The following is an 18,067-nucleotide window of genomic DNA, read 5'->3' as shown; positions in this document are numbered from 1 at the left end:
GGTTCCATTTCTCCAATGTGTGTGCATTTCCACGGGACCCATATCTAATATAATATTTCATGTTTCTTTTGCTTTTTGGTTTGGCTTTTTCTTAGAGATGAACTTAATTTCCCAAGGGTCATGATACAGTTTTTAATAATTCAAACTGTAAGGATTTTTTTTTTTTTTTAAACCAGAAGTATTCTTTTCTCCTGAAATTACATTCTGGCTCAGGTTGCTAAGTAACCAGTTTTTTATTCAAGGCCCAGACCAATGCCTACCTTTATGTCAGAAGTTCCTAGACGGAAGTGATTCTTTTCTCTAACATCGTGAAAAACGCCAACTAGGTAAGATTGTTTATGCATAATTGAACCAGTAGTGGTGCTAAAAATAAAGCGCAAGGGCCACCTTTGCCTTCTACCCTTGTTCTTTTTCTCTGACCTGTGACCATTCTTGTTGAAGCTCTTCTAGACTAGGGGGATAACTGATGTGCCTGACTGCATACTGCTTATTATTTCACAGTTATAATTCATCTGCATCTGTGTGATGCTTGGTTGTTATGTTAGAACTTGTAATAGTTCTGTAACAACTATGCATAATAGCTATTAAAAGGTATATAAAAGTTATGACATAACTTGCACCAAGAGGCTTCTGGTGACATTGTACGAAATTGTACCTAAATCTTGAACTGTACAAAGCAGTTTCTCCAACAGCAATGTAATTGTAGCTGGAGTTTCAGGGCAACAGGGTTTAAGGTATTAGGTAGAGGCTCTTGAGATGTGGCAGGCCCTCACCAACATCATAATATTGTCACCTCTGACTTGAGGCTCCTAAAGAAGTGGTTAGACTTAGCATGCCACACTCACCAGGGGCTCTGTGTGCAACAAGACCAGGGAGCCCCATTCCCATGGTATTCTGTGCACAGTGCTCCTTGGAGTTCTGTCACACAGCTACCCTGACATTTTCTGAACATCCCCCAGTTAGAAGTCTCCTGGTCTGCTTTGCTGAGAATGGACGCTCTAATGTAACTTCCACAGGCATGTGTTGGAAGGGTTATTTTCATCAAGCCCCCTGTTAAGCTACTTTGCCATTCCAAATTTGCTGATATAAGACTATTTTGTTATTTTTGAGTCCAAGGAAACATGAGTAAAACCTAAAGGGAAGAAATGCACCCAATCTCAAACCAGCCTGTAAGAGGGTTCACATTGGGGCAGGATCTGAGCTTGGCTCTTGGTCCTAGGGAGAAAGAACTTCCTCCTCTCTCAGGGGCTAGGAGGATTTGGACCCTAGATTCAGTGGTGTTACAGGACCAACAGGTTTGTGTGCCCACTGTGCAGTAACAGACCAATGCACAGAGACAGTGGGGATGCAGCAGAGAAAGAGTTCCATGATCAGAGGCACTGAGTGATGAGATGGGAGGAGACCCTCAAATCCATCTCCTGGAGGAGTTCTGTGCTGGGGTTTTTAAGCGGATCCTGGAGGGTGAAGGGCTGCAAAACTGGGTCACTGGTTGGGTAAGATGGATGAAATCGTCAGGATGTGTAAACTGCATTCTTTGGTGAGTCAGCTTCTCGTGGGGTCCTTCAGATCAGCTGATGTCAGTTGATTCACTGGTACACAGAACTTGAAAGAATAAATATCTCAAATGGAAAACATAACATTTCCTAATGTTCAAGTTGTTACCTCCATAGCACTGAGGGGAACAATGATCTTTAGCAGGGTCTACTCTATGTGATTCTGAAGCAGCAGGCACCAAACAGCTATGAGGAAGCAGGTCTGAGCACAGGCTGATCTAGTAATTAATGCTGAGTGTGTTGCAACCTGGGTTCATTTTTGTTTCTCCCCCTCCCTTCTCCCTGATTAATTTTATAAAATGTATAAGGACAGCTTCAGTGACTTGGGGAGCATTGGAACAGATCTGAAGTGGGGGGAGTTGCCCCAAGCCACCCCAAGGCTGGGTAAAAACCATGCTCTGACTGGTGGCACGTTAGCCAAGATTGCATATAGCTTCTTCCTTTTTTTCTTCAGCCTTAGGAACCATTTGGTGTACCATATTCACCACTATTGAAAAGGCATAACCCTTCTGAAGAGTAGGGTGATGGACCAATTACTCCCCTCCTCCCACTACCATGACCCCTTAGCTATACCTCTGGTGAATGGGTGGAAGGAGGCACATTTTGGGGAGGGTTAATTTCATCAACTAGGTCCTATGCACATTTGGTAAGACTCCTCTCAGGGCTGTAATGAAGAGAGTTATGGCTGTGGGTTTGGCAAAGGTCAAGTTTTGCCAGGGACCTTAAGGTAGCACTCTCAGCTTCAGTGTGCATGCAAATCGCCTGCAGGTCCATGAAAATGCAGATTCTGATTCAACAGGTCTGCGGTGGGGCCTGAGGGCCTGCCTTTCTAACAGATTCCCAGGTGATGCTGATGCTGCAGGTCCATAGGCCACTCCAAATAACCAGGAGGCTGGAGGCTTTAGAGTTGTGGTTCTCACAGTCTGATTGGTATCACCAAGGAGCATCACCAGGAACTGGTTAGAAATGCAAGTTCTCAAGCCCCACCCAAATCTCCTAGATGGGACTTCCTGAGGGTGGGGCTCAGCAATCTGTTTTAGTAAGCCCTCCAGGGGATGCTGATGTACACTAATATTTGAGAAGCACTGACTTTATACAGACACCATATATTTGCAAGTCATCATACTTGCTCATTGATCTTAGCATTCTCTCAGATGATTGGTCAGAGCGATCTTTGCTCACTTAACCATTGGGAAAATCTGTCATCTAGTTGTCTTTATAACTATCAGTGGTGTCTTTAGAGGTTGTAAAAATAAATTGTCTATTAAGTACGGCAGTCCTCCTCCTCTATGGTTTCAGTTACCTGTGGTCAACTATGGAATGAAAATATTCAATGAAAAATTCCAGAAATAAACAATTCATACATTTTAAGTGGCACGCTGTTCTGAATAACCTGAGGAAATCTCATGCCATCCCACTCCATCCCGCTCAGGATGTGAATCACCCTCTGGTCCAGCGTACGCATGCTGTAGACACAACCCACTTGACAATCACTGAGTAGATGACTTGGGGTTAGCAGCTCAACTGTCATGGGATCACAATGCTTGTGTTCAAGGAAACCTTATTTAGTTTAATAATGGCCCCGAAGCACATGAGTAGTGATGCTGGCATGTTATTAAAATTGTTCCACTTTATTGTTATTGTTGTTAATCTCTTACTGTGTCTAATTTATAAATTAAACTTTATCATAGGTATGTATGTAAAGGAAAATACCACAGCATATGGAGTGTTCAGTACTATCTGTGGTTTCAGGCATCTACTGGGCACCTTGGAATATATCCCCTGAGGATGAGGGAGGACTACTGTCAAGGTCTGGGTTTATGGACATTCTAGAAAAAGCCTCTTTGGTCCTACAGTATACTGGGCTAGGGTTGTGGGGAGGTGCAGGAGAAGTAGAAGAATCTCCCTCCATGAAAGCCACCTCTGAGGTATAAGGGCTTGCTAAAAGATTGCCAGGCCACACCTACACACTTTTTGATTCGGTAGATCTGACATGGGGACTGAGAGTTTGGATTTTTAATAAATTCCCAGGTGATAGTACTGCTGCTGGCCAGGGACCATTTCTGAGACCCATTTCTTTACAGCATTCATTCCCAAGAGGCCATCTTCTTCCAGCCTCCTGCCCCTCTTGCAGGAAGACTGTGGGGGATGAGTGTGGGGAAGAGGTAGAGGCAGGGGGACCCTCCATCAGAGGTATGTGTCTGCAGAAGCAAACTCATTCCAGGGCCAGACTTCAACCATCTTTACTTCAACAGGTGACGCTGATAGGTAAGTGGTCCTATTAATACACACCACAAGACCCAGGGGAAGCCAAGTCTCTGGGCTGAGGAATGTGCCCCACTGCTCCTTGGAGGTGAAGCTTCCGGAGTGATGTTTGAGAAGGGCACTGACTTGGATCACCACGCTTTAGGTGCACACAAAATAGTGGCAGTTGCAACGTGTCAAACTGAGGTGTGGTCCTTCCCCGGCAGGGATTTCCCGACTCAGCTGCAGCACAGGGCAGGTAATTGATCTGTAGCACTGGTTCTCAGCTCTGCTGTACAAGTTAAATACATATATAATAAAGATGCCCACGCCCCTCTCCAGACCAATGACATCAGATGGGGATGGGGCAGGTTCTGAGGGAGAGTTAGGTGGTTCTGATGTGCAGATGGGTTGAGAGTTCCTGCTCTCCTGCTGAGTGCTATCCAAGGCTGGGGGTGTGTGTGTGTGTGTGGCGGGGGGATCTCTATTAGCCTTTCTCCGAGGCCTAGACTTTAGTGGGAACTTTCTGTGTAGGAGAGATAGTGGAATTCGAACACTGATGGTATTAAAAGCCAAGAGAAAAAGTAATGAGAGTGTCCCTGGATTGCCCTAATGTTATCTGTCCATCCCTTTGAAAATATTATTTGGCTTTTATGTGAAAGCAGAATAAAATGCTACATCAAAATAGTCATATCTAGGGGCTTTTTAAACCATTTCGGATGTTAACAAGAAACTGCAGTACCCAGCGTCATGCACTGCTAACTGTTGCATGGTGGAAGGTCATTAGTGTGATACCTGTGCCTTCTTGATAAAAATGGGAATTATTACAAAGTACTTGAGCTTTGGGGCTATGTTAATAAATTAAATTTAGGGACTTACAAGGATTCAGTTGTCTAAAATATAGATCTGCTGTGTGTAGTTATAATGTTTAATATGAAATAGATATTTCATATCTATATTTGGAAAACATAATATGGAAATAACTGTCCCTATAATTGTATGAGAAGAATAAAAACAGTTCCTTTAGAATTCTTATTGTTTTCTTTATTCTTCTTCAGGCTAAGACAACGCATAGCTTTTGGTTGATATAGGTAACCCTGGTTACCACTAAAGGGTGATCCCCTTCAGATAATAAACCCATTTAATTCCAGTTTCACTCCCTTCGCCAGGAGGGCAGCTCACAATCAGCTTGGTGGTGATGGGGATTTTGCTGCCAGACGGGTTTCCTTCAAAGGAGACTGTGATGTTGTTGATCTTCTTGGGCCGCACAGACTCTACAGCGCGAACGGTGAAGGCTGGGTTATCCACGATAATGGAGAAGGTCACCAAGTGATAGAAAACATTCTTGAAGGGGATGATTATGCTGTACCCGGCTCGGATTGGGAAGGGACCTTGGGGCTTGGGAGGCAGAGCCATTCCAAAGAGGGGGATGATATACTCTCCACCTGCGAGCGATGATAGAATTAGGATACCCTTGGTCTCACCCAGGTGGCTGGGCTCGAAGAAGACTTCCACGCTGGCTTCAGTGCCTCCCTGGCCTCCTGCGGCTGCATTAATGAGTTTTTCTGCGTGGAAGTCTGTACAGTCGGTCTGAAAGGGCAACAGACAAACTCAGCTCACATGAGATCCTGAAGAGCACACCAGGAGCTCAAGTTCACCCCAGTCCCTCCACTCCTGGACATCAAGCAAGATGTCTGTGTGAGACTGGGAATGTTATAAAGTTGTGTCCTTATAACTCCCTTGCAGGGTAGGTATTACTAATTATTATTTCTCTTTTGCTACAAAGAAACAAAGGCAAAGAGATGTTAATAATATGTACCGAGACACAGAGCCAGATTATGTCGACAGGGTAGTCATGGAGGCTGGTCCCCTATATCCGGTTCTTTTCTTCTATGAACGTGGGAAACCAAACGTTCTGGCTCCTAGAGGATGGGTGGCGCTAGTTCCAGACAACTAGCTGTGAGCAGAAGTGAAAGGTGTCACTTCCATGCTAGAGCCTTTCATTGCCAATTTAACTCCTGTCAGGGTCTTTTCACGCCTCTGATACTGTACTGGAAATATTTGAGATGGTGCTTGAATCCCAAGGGACTGAGATGAGCAGGGTCCCCTGCTGGCCTCCCTGGAAAATTGCTCGAATGAGAAACAAGCCTTCATCTTAAGCCCCTGTGGTTGTTACTGCACATAACCTAGCGTCTCTTGGCTGAAACCACTGATCAAGAGCCTCTGCCACTTGTCTACAGCCACAAGATCTCTGATTTCACCCGGGCATGTGACTGCCCAGTACAAAAACTACCTTTCCTAGCGCCTTTGTTGACAGGTGTGGTCCTGTGAAGTTTTGTTCCATGGAATATTGGTGATATATACAACTGTCCCCTCTTCCCTTGTAGCTGGCTGGAATATGGATGTCCTGATAAACCATCTTGGCCCATGTGGACCAAAGCAGCTCCCTGCAGAGGGCAGAGCATTGGGACAGAAGGTGTCTGGGGGCCTGGTGTCAGCGAGCTGCCATTCCAGCTCAAACTGCTTATGCCAAGACTGTTATCTGTGAGAGAAACCAACATCTAATTTGCTGTTATTTGTGGTTTCTGTTTTTTAGAATTTTATTTTATTTTTTTTACACAGAGATGAGGTCTTGCTATGTTGCCCAGATTGGTCTTCAACTCCTGGCTATAGCGATGTTCCCACCTGAGCCTCCCAAAGGGCTAGGACTGCAGGTGTGATCCACTGTGCCTAGCTTTGGGTTTCTGTTTTAGTAGTTGAACCTATATTCCAACTGAGGTAATAGCTAATGTGTATGGAGCACTTACTATAGGCTAGGCTCTAAGAAAATGGCTTTAGATACATATTTAAAATCCTTACAGCAATCCTGCAAGGTTGGGGGGGTATTATCCCCATTTATAAATAAGCTTCGAGAGCTTAAGCAAATTAGTCATACAAAGAGTAAGTGGTGAAGCCAGGACTCAAACCTATGTCTGTTTGATTCCACAGCCGATATCATGACCACTAAGCTATACTGTCTCTCCCTATGGATCACTGAGCGTGCTGTGCGAAACAAAACTCCCCTATACTCCATCACAGCTTGCTAAGACAGAAAGTCTATAATGGCAGAACCCAGGCCTGGTGCTGTTTGCTTCTAGCTAGGAGTTTCCAGGCTAGATTCAGGCCTCTGAGGCAGGTGTCACCATGGCAACGAAGCACCTGCGTCTCTCTGAGTCTCACATTCATGCTCCCTCTGAGTCTCACATTCATGCTCCCTCTGTGTCTCCTCCCATTGGTTTTGAACTCAGCGCTCATGTGAAGGAAGGGCAGAAGGTAGAGCAGGGGCCACTCACCCTGCAGTAGTATTCTGTCCTCTGCCGTGTGTAATTGATGAACTTCACAAGGATGATTTGGCTGCTGCCAAGGACAGTCTGGAAGTGAACGGGCTTTTCCGGAAGTGCTGGCGTGGCTTTCAGATTGAGCTCATACTGGTAGTAACCCAAGTCAGCGTTGTGCAAAGTTAGTCTTCCGAAGGTTTCTCCAGCTTTCAGGGGCTGGAATTCAAATGAGAACGTGCCCTGGAAGAGAAAACAGAGGATCCTGTCATGCTGAAAGGCTAACTCATCACCTGCCACCTAGAGACCTGCCCAAGGTTCCATAGCGGGTTGGGGGCAGAAATAGTGCACATGATCATGCTGCTCTTGCTCCTGGGGAACCTCTGTCCAAACCAGCCCACCCTCCCTCCCCTGTACCTTTCCTAGCTTTCTCCAGTTCAGGTGATTCTATATCTGGAATCTCTATGAATCTAAGTGCAGGTGCTGGACCCTCTCCTGAGAAGCACACATAGGGAGATGTGGAGATGGGCGAGTGCTGCCAGTAGGAGGGCTGAAGCTTAGGCAGCTCCTTCTTTGCTCATGGTCAATCTCAAAACAGTGTCCTGGGTTCTGCCATCCTCCATTATCACTCACAACAAAACAAAGCAGAACCAAAAAGCATTTCTTATATAGCGAAACAAGGGAAACAACTCAAATGTACTATCAGTAGATTAAACAAATTATGGTTTTCTCACTTCAGTGGAATATTGTGTAGCCACTAGAAAGGATGAGGTAGAGCGGGGCCGGGCGCAGTGGCTCACACCTGTGATCCCAACACTTTGGGAGGCTGAGGCGGTTGGATCACGAGGTCAGGAGTTCGAGACCAGCCTGACCAACATGGTGAAACCCCGTTTCTAAAAAAATACAAAAATTAACTGGGCGCAGTGGTGCATGCCTGGAGTTCCAGCTACTAGGGAGGCTGAGGCAGGAGAATCACTTGAACCTGCGAAGCAGAGATTGCAGTGAGCTAAGATCGTGTCACTCCACTCCATAGCCTGGGCAACAGAGTGAGACTCCGTTTCAAAAAAAAAAAAAAAAAGAGAACAATACACATTGAAATGAAAGGTGTTGATGTTTAAAGTGGAAGAAAGGAGGTTCCAGAAATGCGTATATAGTATGAGCTCTTTTTTGTGAAGAGTATGTCTATGCATGTATAGAAAGAGACTGTTAGAATATATACTACACAGTTACCAGTAGTTATGTTAGGGTGGGAAAATGGGATTCTGGAGACTTATTTTCAATTTCATATGCTTTTATATAGGTAAAATTTGGTTTTACTATGAGTAGGTATTTAAAAAAACAACTAGTTTTTTTTTTTTTTGAGACGGAGTCTCGCTCTGTCGCTCAGGCTGGAGGCAGTGGCCGGATCTCAGCTCACTGCAAGCTCCGCCTCCCGGGTTTACACCATTCTCCTGCCTCAGCCTCCCGAGTAGCTGGGACTACAGACGCCTGCCACCTTGCCCGGCTAGTTTTTTGTATTTTTTAGTAGAGACGGGGTTTCACCATGTTAGCCAGGATGGTCTCGATCTCCTGACCTCGTGATCCACCCGTCTCGGTCTCCCAAAGTGCTGGGATTACAGGCTTGAGCCACCGCGCCCGGCAAAAACAACTAGTTCTTATTGAAAAATATCAGAGGCTGGGCGCAGTGGCTCACACCTATGCTTTGGGTGGGTGAGGCAGGAAGATCACTTGAGCCCAGGAGTTTGAGACCAGCCTGGGCAGCATAGCGAGAGCCTGTTTCTACAAAAAAAAAAAAAAAAAAAATTAGCTGAGTGTATGTAGCAGCACACGCCTGCAGTCCTAGCTACTCAGGAGGCTGAGGCAGGAGGAGTCCTTGATTGTAGGAGTTTAAGGCTGCAGGGAGCTATGATCATACCACTGCACTCCAGCCTGGAAGACACAGTGAGACCCCATCTCTAAAAAAGTTTTTTGAAAAAGAAAAATATCAGAATAAAAAGAGGAGATCGCTGAAGTTATAGATGTTTAACAAAAAAGAATATAGTACAATAATTTAGATAATTTTACCACAATTTAAAAACTAGATAAAATAGACATGTGTATAAACAAATATAACCTATAAAAACAGACCCCACTTTGGGAGGCCAAGGCAGGCGGATCACCTAAGATTGGGAGTTCGAGATCAGCCTGACCAACATGGAGGAACCCCATCTCTACTAAAAATACAAAATTAGCTGGGTGTGGTGGCGCATGCCTGTGATCCCAGCTACTCAGGAGGCTGAGGCAGGAGAATTGCTTGAATCCCGGAGGCGGAGGCTGTGGTGAGCTGAGATCACGCCATTGCACTCCAGCCTGGGCAACAAGAGCAAAACCCCGTCTTTGGGGGGAAAAAAAAATCAGACCCAAGAACATATAGAAAATCTACTTAGTTCTATCAATATAACCATTAGAGAAATGTAATCAATAGTAAAAAAAAAAAAAAAAAATCCTTAAAGAAATCCCAGGTTCATAAATCTTTACTTGTAAGTTATACCAGACAATCAAGGATGAAAGAATTCTAGTATTCCACAAATTCTTTCAGAGAAAAGACCAAGAGGGAACCCGCTCCAACCAGCATAAAGTTGATACCAAAATCCAACAATAATAAGAGCAGAAAGAAAAATTGGATGCCAGTTTTTCTCCTGAACATAGTGAATTTTAGAAGATGGCTGGGTACAAAGTCATTATACAAAATAAATGAACTGTAGCCAGGTGCGGTGGCTCATGCCTGTAATCCCAGCACTTTGGGAGGCCGAGGCAGGAGGACCATTTGAGGCCAGGAGTTTGAGACCAGCCTGGCCAACATGGTGAAACCCTGTCTCTACTAAAAATACAAAAATAGCCACGTGTGGTGGCGCATGCCTGTAATCCCAGCTACTGAGGAGGTTGAGGTATGAGAATCGCTTGAACCCGGGAGGTGGAGGTTGCAGTGAGCCTGATCACGCCACTGCACTTCAGCCTGGATGACAAAACGAGATTCTGTCACAAACAAACAAACCCAAAATAAGTGAATTGTAAAAGATGATGGGGCATAAAATCAATACACAAAAATCAATTATATTTCTATATGCTTACAACAAATAATGAAATTTAAAAAAAAACTATTTGTAATAGCATCAAAGTATATAAAACCTAGAAATAAGCCTAACAAGAGATGAATGAAGTCTCTACATAGAAACCCCCCCCCCAAAAAAAATGCTATTGAGAGAAATTTAAAAAGACTTAAATAAGTAGAGATTTGCTCATGGATTGGAAATCTCAATATTGTAAAGATATGAATTCTCCTTCTAATACACAGGCCCAAGATGGTCCTCAATAATCTCCACCTCTGGGGATTCCCAGCCTCGTGCAGTCTTCTCCCACACGATACCGACCTGTGTGACCATCGGCATATGGCAGAAAAGATGGCATGTCACTTCTGAGATTACATGATGAAAGACTGTGGCTTCTTTTTTTTTTTTTTTTTTTTTTGAGACAGTCTTGCTCTGTCACCCACGCTGGAGTGCAGTGTTGCCATCTCGGCTCACTGCAATCTCTGCTTCCCAGGTTCAAGTAATTCACTTGCCTCACCCTCCTGAGTAGCTGGGACTACAGGCACACGCCACAATGCCCGGCTAATTTTTGTATTTTTAGTAGAGATGGGGTTTCACTATGTTGGCCAGGCTGGTCTCGAACTCTTGACCTTGTGATCAGCCTCCCTCGGCCTCCCACAGTGCTGGGATTACAGGTGTGAGCCACCGTGCCCAGCCTGTGGCTTCTATTCTTGTGCACTCTTTCTCTTAGATCTCTCATCCTAGGGGAAGTAAGCGAGCTGCCATGTTGAAAGCAGCTCTAGGTAGAAACCTACATGGTGAGGAACTGAAGCCTCCAGCCAACAACTGGCAGGGAGGTAAGGCCTTTCCAGCAACCACATGGGTGAGTTTGGAGACAGAAAATCCAGCCCCAGTCATGCCTCAAGATGACTAGCGTCCTGGCTGACAACCTCATTCCAGCCTCCTGAGAGACCCTGAGCACAAAGCACCTGGCCAAGGTGCTGCTCTTGAATCTTGATCCTCAGAAACTGCACAGACAGTAAATGTTTGTTGTTTTAAGTAATGTTAATTTGTTACAGATCAACAAATAACTAATATTATTCTCAAAATAATCTATAGATTCAATGTAATCCCAATCAAAATCCCAACAAGTTATTTTTCTTTACTTTTTATTTTTTATTGAGGAAATTGACAAGCTGATTTCAAAATTGATATGGAAATGTAAAAGGCCAAGAATACCTAAGATACTCTGGCAGAACAACAATATAAGAGGTTACTAAGTCTCAACATAAAGCTGGAATAATTGCTTGCTTTACCAGACATCAAAGCTCACTCTAAGTGGGTAGTAATTGGGATGTGCTGATATTGGCACAAATTCAGTAATTAGATCATTATGATATCACAGAAAGGCTAGAACAGACCCGTGCATAGATGAACTTGATTTATTTCATAAATGGTCCTGCAGAGCAGTGGGGGAAAAGATGGCCTTTTAAGTAACAGCAGTATGAGACAATTTATATCCATTTGGAAAAAAAAACTTGACTTCTGCTTACATGTGAAAAGCAATTTCAGGCTTTAGGCAAGATGATTGCAGCAGCATAGTTTGGTATCTCCCCAAATCTCCCCGCAAAATGCACAGATCTACTAGGTTAACAGCAGCAAGAACACATGGCCACGATTTATAACAAAACTCAGTGAAAAGGTAACCCCTGAAATCCCAAAATACGAGTGGGTAGGACCAAATTATCAACAGCTAGCAGATGGATGCAGTATCAGCCACTACAGGGGAAAAGCAGAAGGAAGGTAAAAGAGCATCAGTCCTGACAGCCCAAGAACCCAGAGTTGCCTCTGAATTGGGGGCTCTCATGCAACCTGGAAAACTTTTTTTCCCTTGACATTGCATGAACAGGCAAAACCTGGAAAACCCGATAGGACAATTTGACAACAGCAGCCTAAGCTAGAGGAATAATTTCGGGCTCCAGTTTATGGTTAATTGCAGAAACTGTTGCGATAAGATTGGACAATATGGGGCAGTATAGGCCATTCGAATGCACAAAACCAAGTGACTGAAGCTCCTTCCTAAGATAAAACTCCTGCACTGGCAGAAATCTATGAAAGTAGAATCTATTTGACCGTAACAGAGACACTAGGGGTACAGGAAAGATAGAGTTCAGAAAAAAGTGGGGAACAGAGCAGAGAAAATAAATCTCAAAAGCATAAGGCTGTATTTGAAAAAAAAAATCAACATTTTGCAGTTACAACAGAGGAGAAAACCTTAGATACACAGGTTACCCTCTCCTTCCAAGAGTGTGGAAAAACCTAAATGAGCAATGGAAAAGGAGGATGGTAGAATTATACACAAAGTTATCATATTAAAAAAGTGAATGTGAGCAGAGAAACAATGAAGACAAGACGGGAAGTGATATCCACAAAACAAAAGAGAAAAAGAGAACAGAACAGCCCAGATAACGAGAAAGCACATGGGGGAATATAAACTTGACTATGTCAGCATATTAAATACAAATAATATAAATAACTCCAGTGAAAAGTAAAGATTGCTAGGATGGATTAAAAAAACAAATCTGACTGGATGTGGTGGCTCACGCCTGTAACTCTTGGGCTCAAGCAATCCACCCGCCTCAGCACTTTGGGAGGCTGAGGCAGGTGGATTGCTTGAGCCTGGGAGTTTGAGACGAGCCTACAAATAAATATAAAAATTAGCTGGGCATGGTGACACACACCTGTAGTCCCAGCTACTCGGGAGGCTTAGGTGGGAGGACCATCTGAGCCTGGGGAGGTTGAAGCTACAGTGAGCTGTGATCACACCACTGCACTCCAGCCTGGGTGTCAGAGTGAGACCCTGTCTCAACCTCCTCTCCACCCCTCACCCCTCATCTATATACTGTTTATAAAAGACACATTTAAATTATAAGGGCACAGAAAGGTTGAAAGTATGATAATTAAAACATACACTATGCAAATACTAAGCAGAAGAAAGTTGTATTGATAGCAGACAAAATGATCTTCAAGGCAAAATCGTTAGTAGAGAAAAACAGGATCACTTTGTGATGAAAAGAGTTTCAAGTTACCGGAAAAATACTATCATTTTTACTTAACCAAAACATAGCTTCAAAGTATATGAAGCAAAATATGACAAACTACAAGACGAAACAAACAGATCCACAATCATAGTGATATACTTTAATGTACTCTCTTAACTGATTAAAAAAAAAAAAAGCAGACAAAAATATCAGTAAGAATATAGGAAACTGAACCCGACTGGGCGTGGTGGCTCACGCCTGTAATTCCAGTAGCATTTTGGGAGGCTGAGGAGGGCAGATCATGTGAGGTAAGGAGTTTCCGACGAGCCTGGCCAACATGGTAAAACCCCATCTTTACGAAAAATATAAAAATTAGCAGGCCGTAGTGGTGTGCGCCTGTAATCCCAGCTACTCAGGAGGCTGAGGCAGGAGCATTGCTTGAACCTGGGAGGCGGAGGCTGCAGTGAGCTGATATCACGCCACTGCGCTCCAGCTGACTGAGTGAGACTCTTGTCTAAAAAATAAACCTCAAAATGGCAAATGCATTCTTTTAAAAAAATAGATGGAGGATCGAAAAACAAAAACAAAAACAACCACCTCACAAAACCACACACCGGGCCATAAAAACAAGTCTAAACACATTTTAGAGAACTGAAATAATATAGAATATGTTCTCAGATCACAAAGTAACTTAAAAAATAACTAGAAAAATCCACATGTTTAGAAATTAAGAAACTCTTCTAATAACCATTAGTTAAAAAAGTATTAATCACAAAAATTAGAACCTTTTTGAACTGAATAAAAAACACTACAATCACAATTTGTATAACGGCTAAAGCAGTACTTAGATATTTATAATCTTAAATGTATAGACTGGAAAATCAGGAAGACTAGAAGTCAAAGCACTAAGCATTCATCTTAGAAATTAGATGAGCCCCCAGTATCCCAAAGGAAGCAGAAGGAAGGAAATAATAAAGACAAAAGCAGAAATCAACTGACCAGAAAGCAACCATACGATAGAGTCACAACGGAGCCAAAAGATGCATTTTGGAAAGAAACCTCTGGTAAGACTAATCAAGAAACAGAGAGAGAAGGCACAACAACCAACATTAGAAATGAAAAAGCGACGTCATATTAAAAAGGTAATATGATATTAAGAATTGTATACCAACATTTTAATATATGGATGAAATGAACATGGTCTTATTACTGACTCAAGTAGAAACAGAAAATCTAAGTAGTCCAATAACCCATTAAAGGAATTGAATAGCAGTAGACAAATAAGTAGTAGACAATCTCCTCCACCTCCACACATACAAAAACCAACCAGGCCTAGGTGGTTTCATCTGCGAGTTCAAGAAAGACATAATTTCAATCTTTTATAAACTCACAGAATCCAGAAAGTGAGAAAATGCCTGACTCTATATGGCTTGCAAAACTTTGATACGCAAACTGGACAGAGACAGTACGAGAGAGGAAAACGGTGATCTAAGCTCACTCATGAACACAGATGCAGATCTCCTATACATAATATTACCCAACTGAAATCAATCTGTTTGTAAAAAGGGAAATTAAGTCCATGAGGAGTTAGCAGTTTATCAGATTAGTAAACCTTAAAAAAAACCTGACAATACCAAGGGTTGGTGAAGATGTTGAACATCAGGAACTCTCATCACTGATTGGCAATTACCTACTAAAGTGATAGCTATGCACACTCTATGACCAGTGGTTCTACTCCTAGGCACACACTGTGGAACAAAGTATGCCTATGTGCATTGGGAGGATACATGTACCAGGAGATCCATGGCTACATTTTTCGGGATAACTAGACATTGAAACCAACACAAATGACCAGCCACTGAAGAATGAATATCTAAGTTGTGGTCTAGTCACACAATGGGATATTCCACAGCAGCAAAGACATGTGAACCTCAGCTGCGTGCAACAACATAGATGGCTGTCTCAATCACAATATTGAGCAAAAGAAAGAACACATTAGAGAAAGCATATGCTGTGATTTCTCTCACAGAAAGTTCAAAAACAGGAAAATCTAAACTGTATTGCTCAAAAACAACAACAACAAAATGATCACAAAATAAGAACACTGGTAACTCTGAGGGGTGAGAGAGGGAGGGTGTTGTGATTGCAGAGGGGCACATGGCTGAAGGAGGTTTCTGGGGTGATGGCAATTTCATAATTCTTGGCCTGGGTATGAAACAGGTATTTATTTCACAGTTATTTATTTGAAACACATGTTTTAATACATTACAGGTATATATATGTTTTATAGACTTTTTGGTATAGATTTTATAGTTCACAGTGAAAAAGATCAAAATAAAATAAAGGGCATGGAGACTTGCTCTGAAGAACAAAATGGATTGTAGATTCTGCAAAGGAAGGGAGTCGGCGGGGGCTGGAGTGAGGGGAACTCGTCAGGTCGGTTGAAGGTGGAGAAACAGAAGAGATTTGATAGAATCCGGACAGTGAGAGTTTGGAGTGATAACCAGATAAAAAGACTCCAAAGAAAGTTAATCTCCCTACTAGTTCACAATTCTGTAATTCCATCCATGCCCTCCTAACCACTGTCAGTTTTCTTTTGCTCCTTCCTGAAGTAGTACGTGTGTGTGTGCACATGCTATTACGTACCTTGTTTTCCTTTTCACACCTATTCTGTACTACTTTTATTTTATTTTATTTCGAGATAGAGTCTTGCTCTGTTGCCCAGGCTGTAGTGCAGTGGTGCGATCTCGCCTCACTGCAACCTCCGCCTCCCGGGTTCAAGCAATTCTTCTGCCTCAGCCTCCCGAGTAGCTGGGATTACAGGTGTCCACCACCATACCGGGCTAATTTTTGTATTTTTAGTAGAGATGGAGTTTCACCATGTTGGCCAGGCTAGTCTCAAACTCCTGACCTCAAGTGATCTGCCCTCCCTCGCCTCCCAAAGTGGTGGGATTATAGGCGTGAGTGACCGCGCCTGGACTCTCTACTACTTTTATAATTATCAAAAAACAAGAAAAACAGTTTTAGCTGGAACAAAGCAAACAAACAAATCATAGAGACAAGGTTCATAGGAGAGAATTCCGAACTACATGCCCAAGCTCCTGTGAGGACTTTAGCAACAAGGAAAGGAACATGAAGGTGATTGTCCCATCCCCTGCCTTCCTGACCACTGCCAGGCCAGCCCACCCTCCGGGAATGCAGAGTGTGGATCCAGAGATCTTGTGGGTGGAAGCCACTGTCACAGCTCTCAGGGAGCCCCTGACAGCCAAGGGGCCGTACCTCGGAGTTGGGAGGTACCACGAACTGGGAGGGCAGGGCGATGTCGGGCACCCGGCATTCCGTGGAGAAGGTCACCAAGTAGGGCAGAGGGTTCTCCAACTTGATGGAGGCTGATGCAACTTGCCGGACTGGGGTCACCATCTCGATGGTTTTGATGATGCCTGAAGGGATGACCCTGAAACTCACATTGTAGTACAAGAACTCATTTGTCACCTCGTTTCGGAAGATCACCTGCATTCACGGGGAGAGAGGGAGGAAACAGGGAAGAGCAGGGGTGAGCCGGAAGCCTCTGCACATTTTCAGGGGCTGCTTCTCTTTGTTAGCATTGTTTGGCATGTGAAGCACGGGTACCAGGCTGACAGGACCCTCGCAGCCTACCCGGATCCTTGCCAGTCAGACTTTCTAGTTAGGGATTCTAGTCCGGCTCCTCCCAGATGAGCGATTATTAAATAGCCTGGGCTTGCGTTAGAAGAGGCTAGAGCAGGACTGTCCAATGCCAGCACTTTCCTGGTGGGGACAGCTGGCCGGCTCTGGAAAACAAGCAAGACCTCTGAGGTAAGTTTCAATGGGCTGGGCTTGCCTGCCTCTCTCTCTCTCTCTCTCTTTCTTTCTTTCTTTCTTTTTTTTTTTTTTAGAGGGAGTCTCACTCTGTTGCCCAGGCTAGAGTGCAATGGCATGACTCGGCTCACTGCAACCCCCACCTTCCGGGTTCAAGCGATTCTTCTGCATCAGCCTCCCAAGTAGCTGGGATTACAGGCACCTGCCTGGCTAATTTTTGCAGTTTTAGTAGAGACAGGGTTTCATGATGTTGGTCAGGCTGGTCCTGAACTCCTGACCTCGAGTGATCTGTCCATGTTGACCTCCCAAAGTGCTGGGATTATAGGTGTGAGCCACTGTGCCTGACCACAATGGGCTTTCTTCCTATTCCTGTTGCTGTTGGGATAGTTTAAAAACAACAATAGCATCTAACACTTAATTAATGATTACTGTGTGCCAGGCAATAAATAGAAATGCTTACTTAGTTAATTCACACAATTCGTAGGCACTGTTATTATGCCACTTCACCTTTATTTTATTTTATTTATTTTTATTTTTTAAAGATGAGGGAACTGAGGCTTAGCAAGTATCTTGCCCAAGGTCACACGTAAAGAAAAGTCAGGACCAAGATTTGAACCCAGGTTAGACTGACTCTAGAGCTCACACTTGTAACAACACCTTCACCCGGCAACGGACTTCTTGTGCTGCTCACCTTTTTAAGTTCTTTTCCCTGGTGACTGATAATGTTCAGCATCTTCTCTTGTTTTTATTGGTCATTCACATAGCTGCTTTTATGCAATAGGGTCTATTCAGGTGGTTTGTCCTTTCTAACACATTGGGTTGTTTATCTTATTATTATTAGGTGTTAATAGTTTTTTATATAGTCTGGCTTTTTACTTTCAACTTCTTTGTGTCTTGAAGAGCCTCTAACACTCCCTGTCTTTTAATTGGAGTGTTTAGTGTTTTACATTTAAAGTGATTTTTTTTTTTTTTTTTTGAGACGGAGTCTCACTCTGTCACCCAGGCTGGAG

At 43.6% G+C, this 18,067-nt stretch overlaps 1 protein-coding gene across 2 annotated transcripts in view; it reads right to left on the bottom strand.

Annotated features, from left to right (window-relative positions):
* Positions 1–4,711: 4,711 nt before the first annotated feature.
* The window catches only part of HYDIN (HYDIN, axonemal central pair apparatus protein), a 423,190-nt gene continuing 409,834 nt past the window's right edge, over positions 4,712–18,067 (bottom strand). For both annotated transcript variants that reach the window (XM_011976766.1, XM_011976767.1), the window contains 3 exons: positions 16,500–16,730; positions 7,130–7,354; positions 4,712–5,387 (listed from right to left, as the gene is read on the bottom strand). In XM_011976766.1, the coding sequence (XP_011832156.1) occupies positions 4,905–5,387; positions 7,130–7,354; positions 16,500–16,730 (939 nt within the window). In that variant the 3' untranslated portion in view covers positions 4,712–4,904. The remainder of the gene's footprint in view (positions 5,388–7,129; positions 7,355–16,499; positions 16,731–18,067) is intronic.

Source organism: Mandrillus leucophaeus, unplaced genomic scaffold (genome assembly GCF_000951045.1).
Source record: "Mandrillus leucophaeus isolate KB7577 unplaced genomic scaffold, Mleu.le_1.0 Scaffold17, whole genome shotgun sequence".
Taxonomy (NCBI): domain Eukaryota; kingdom Metazoa; phylum Chordata; class Mammalia; order Primates; family Cercopithecidae; genus Mandrillus; species Mandrillus leucophaeus.
This window is presented reverse-complemented; position numbering and strand designations above follow the sequence as displayed.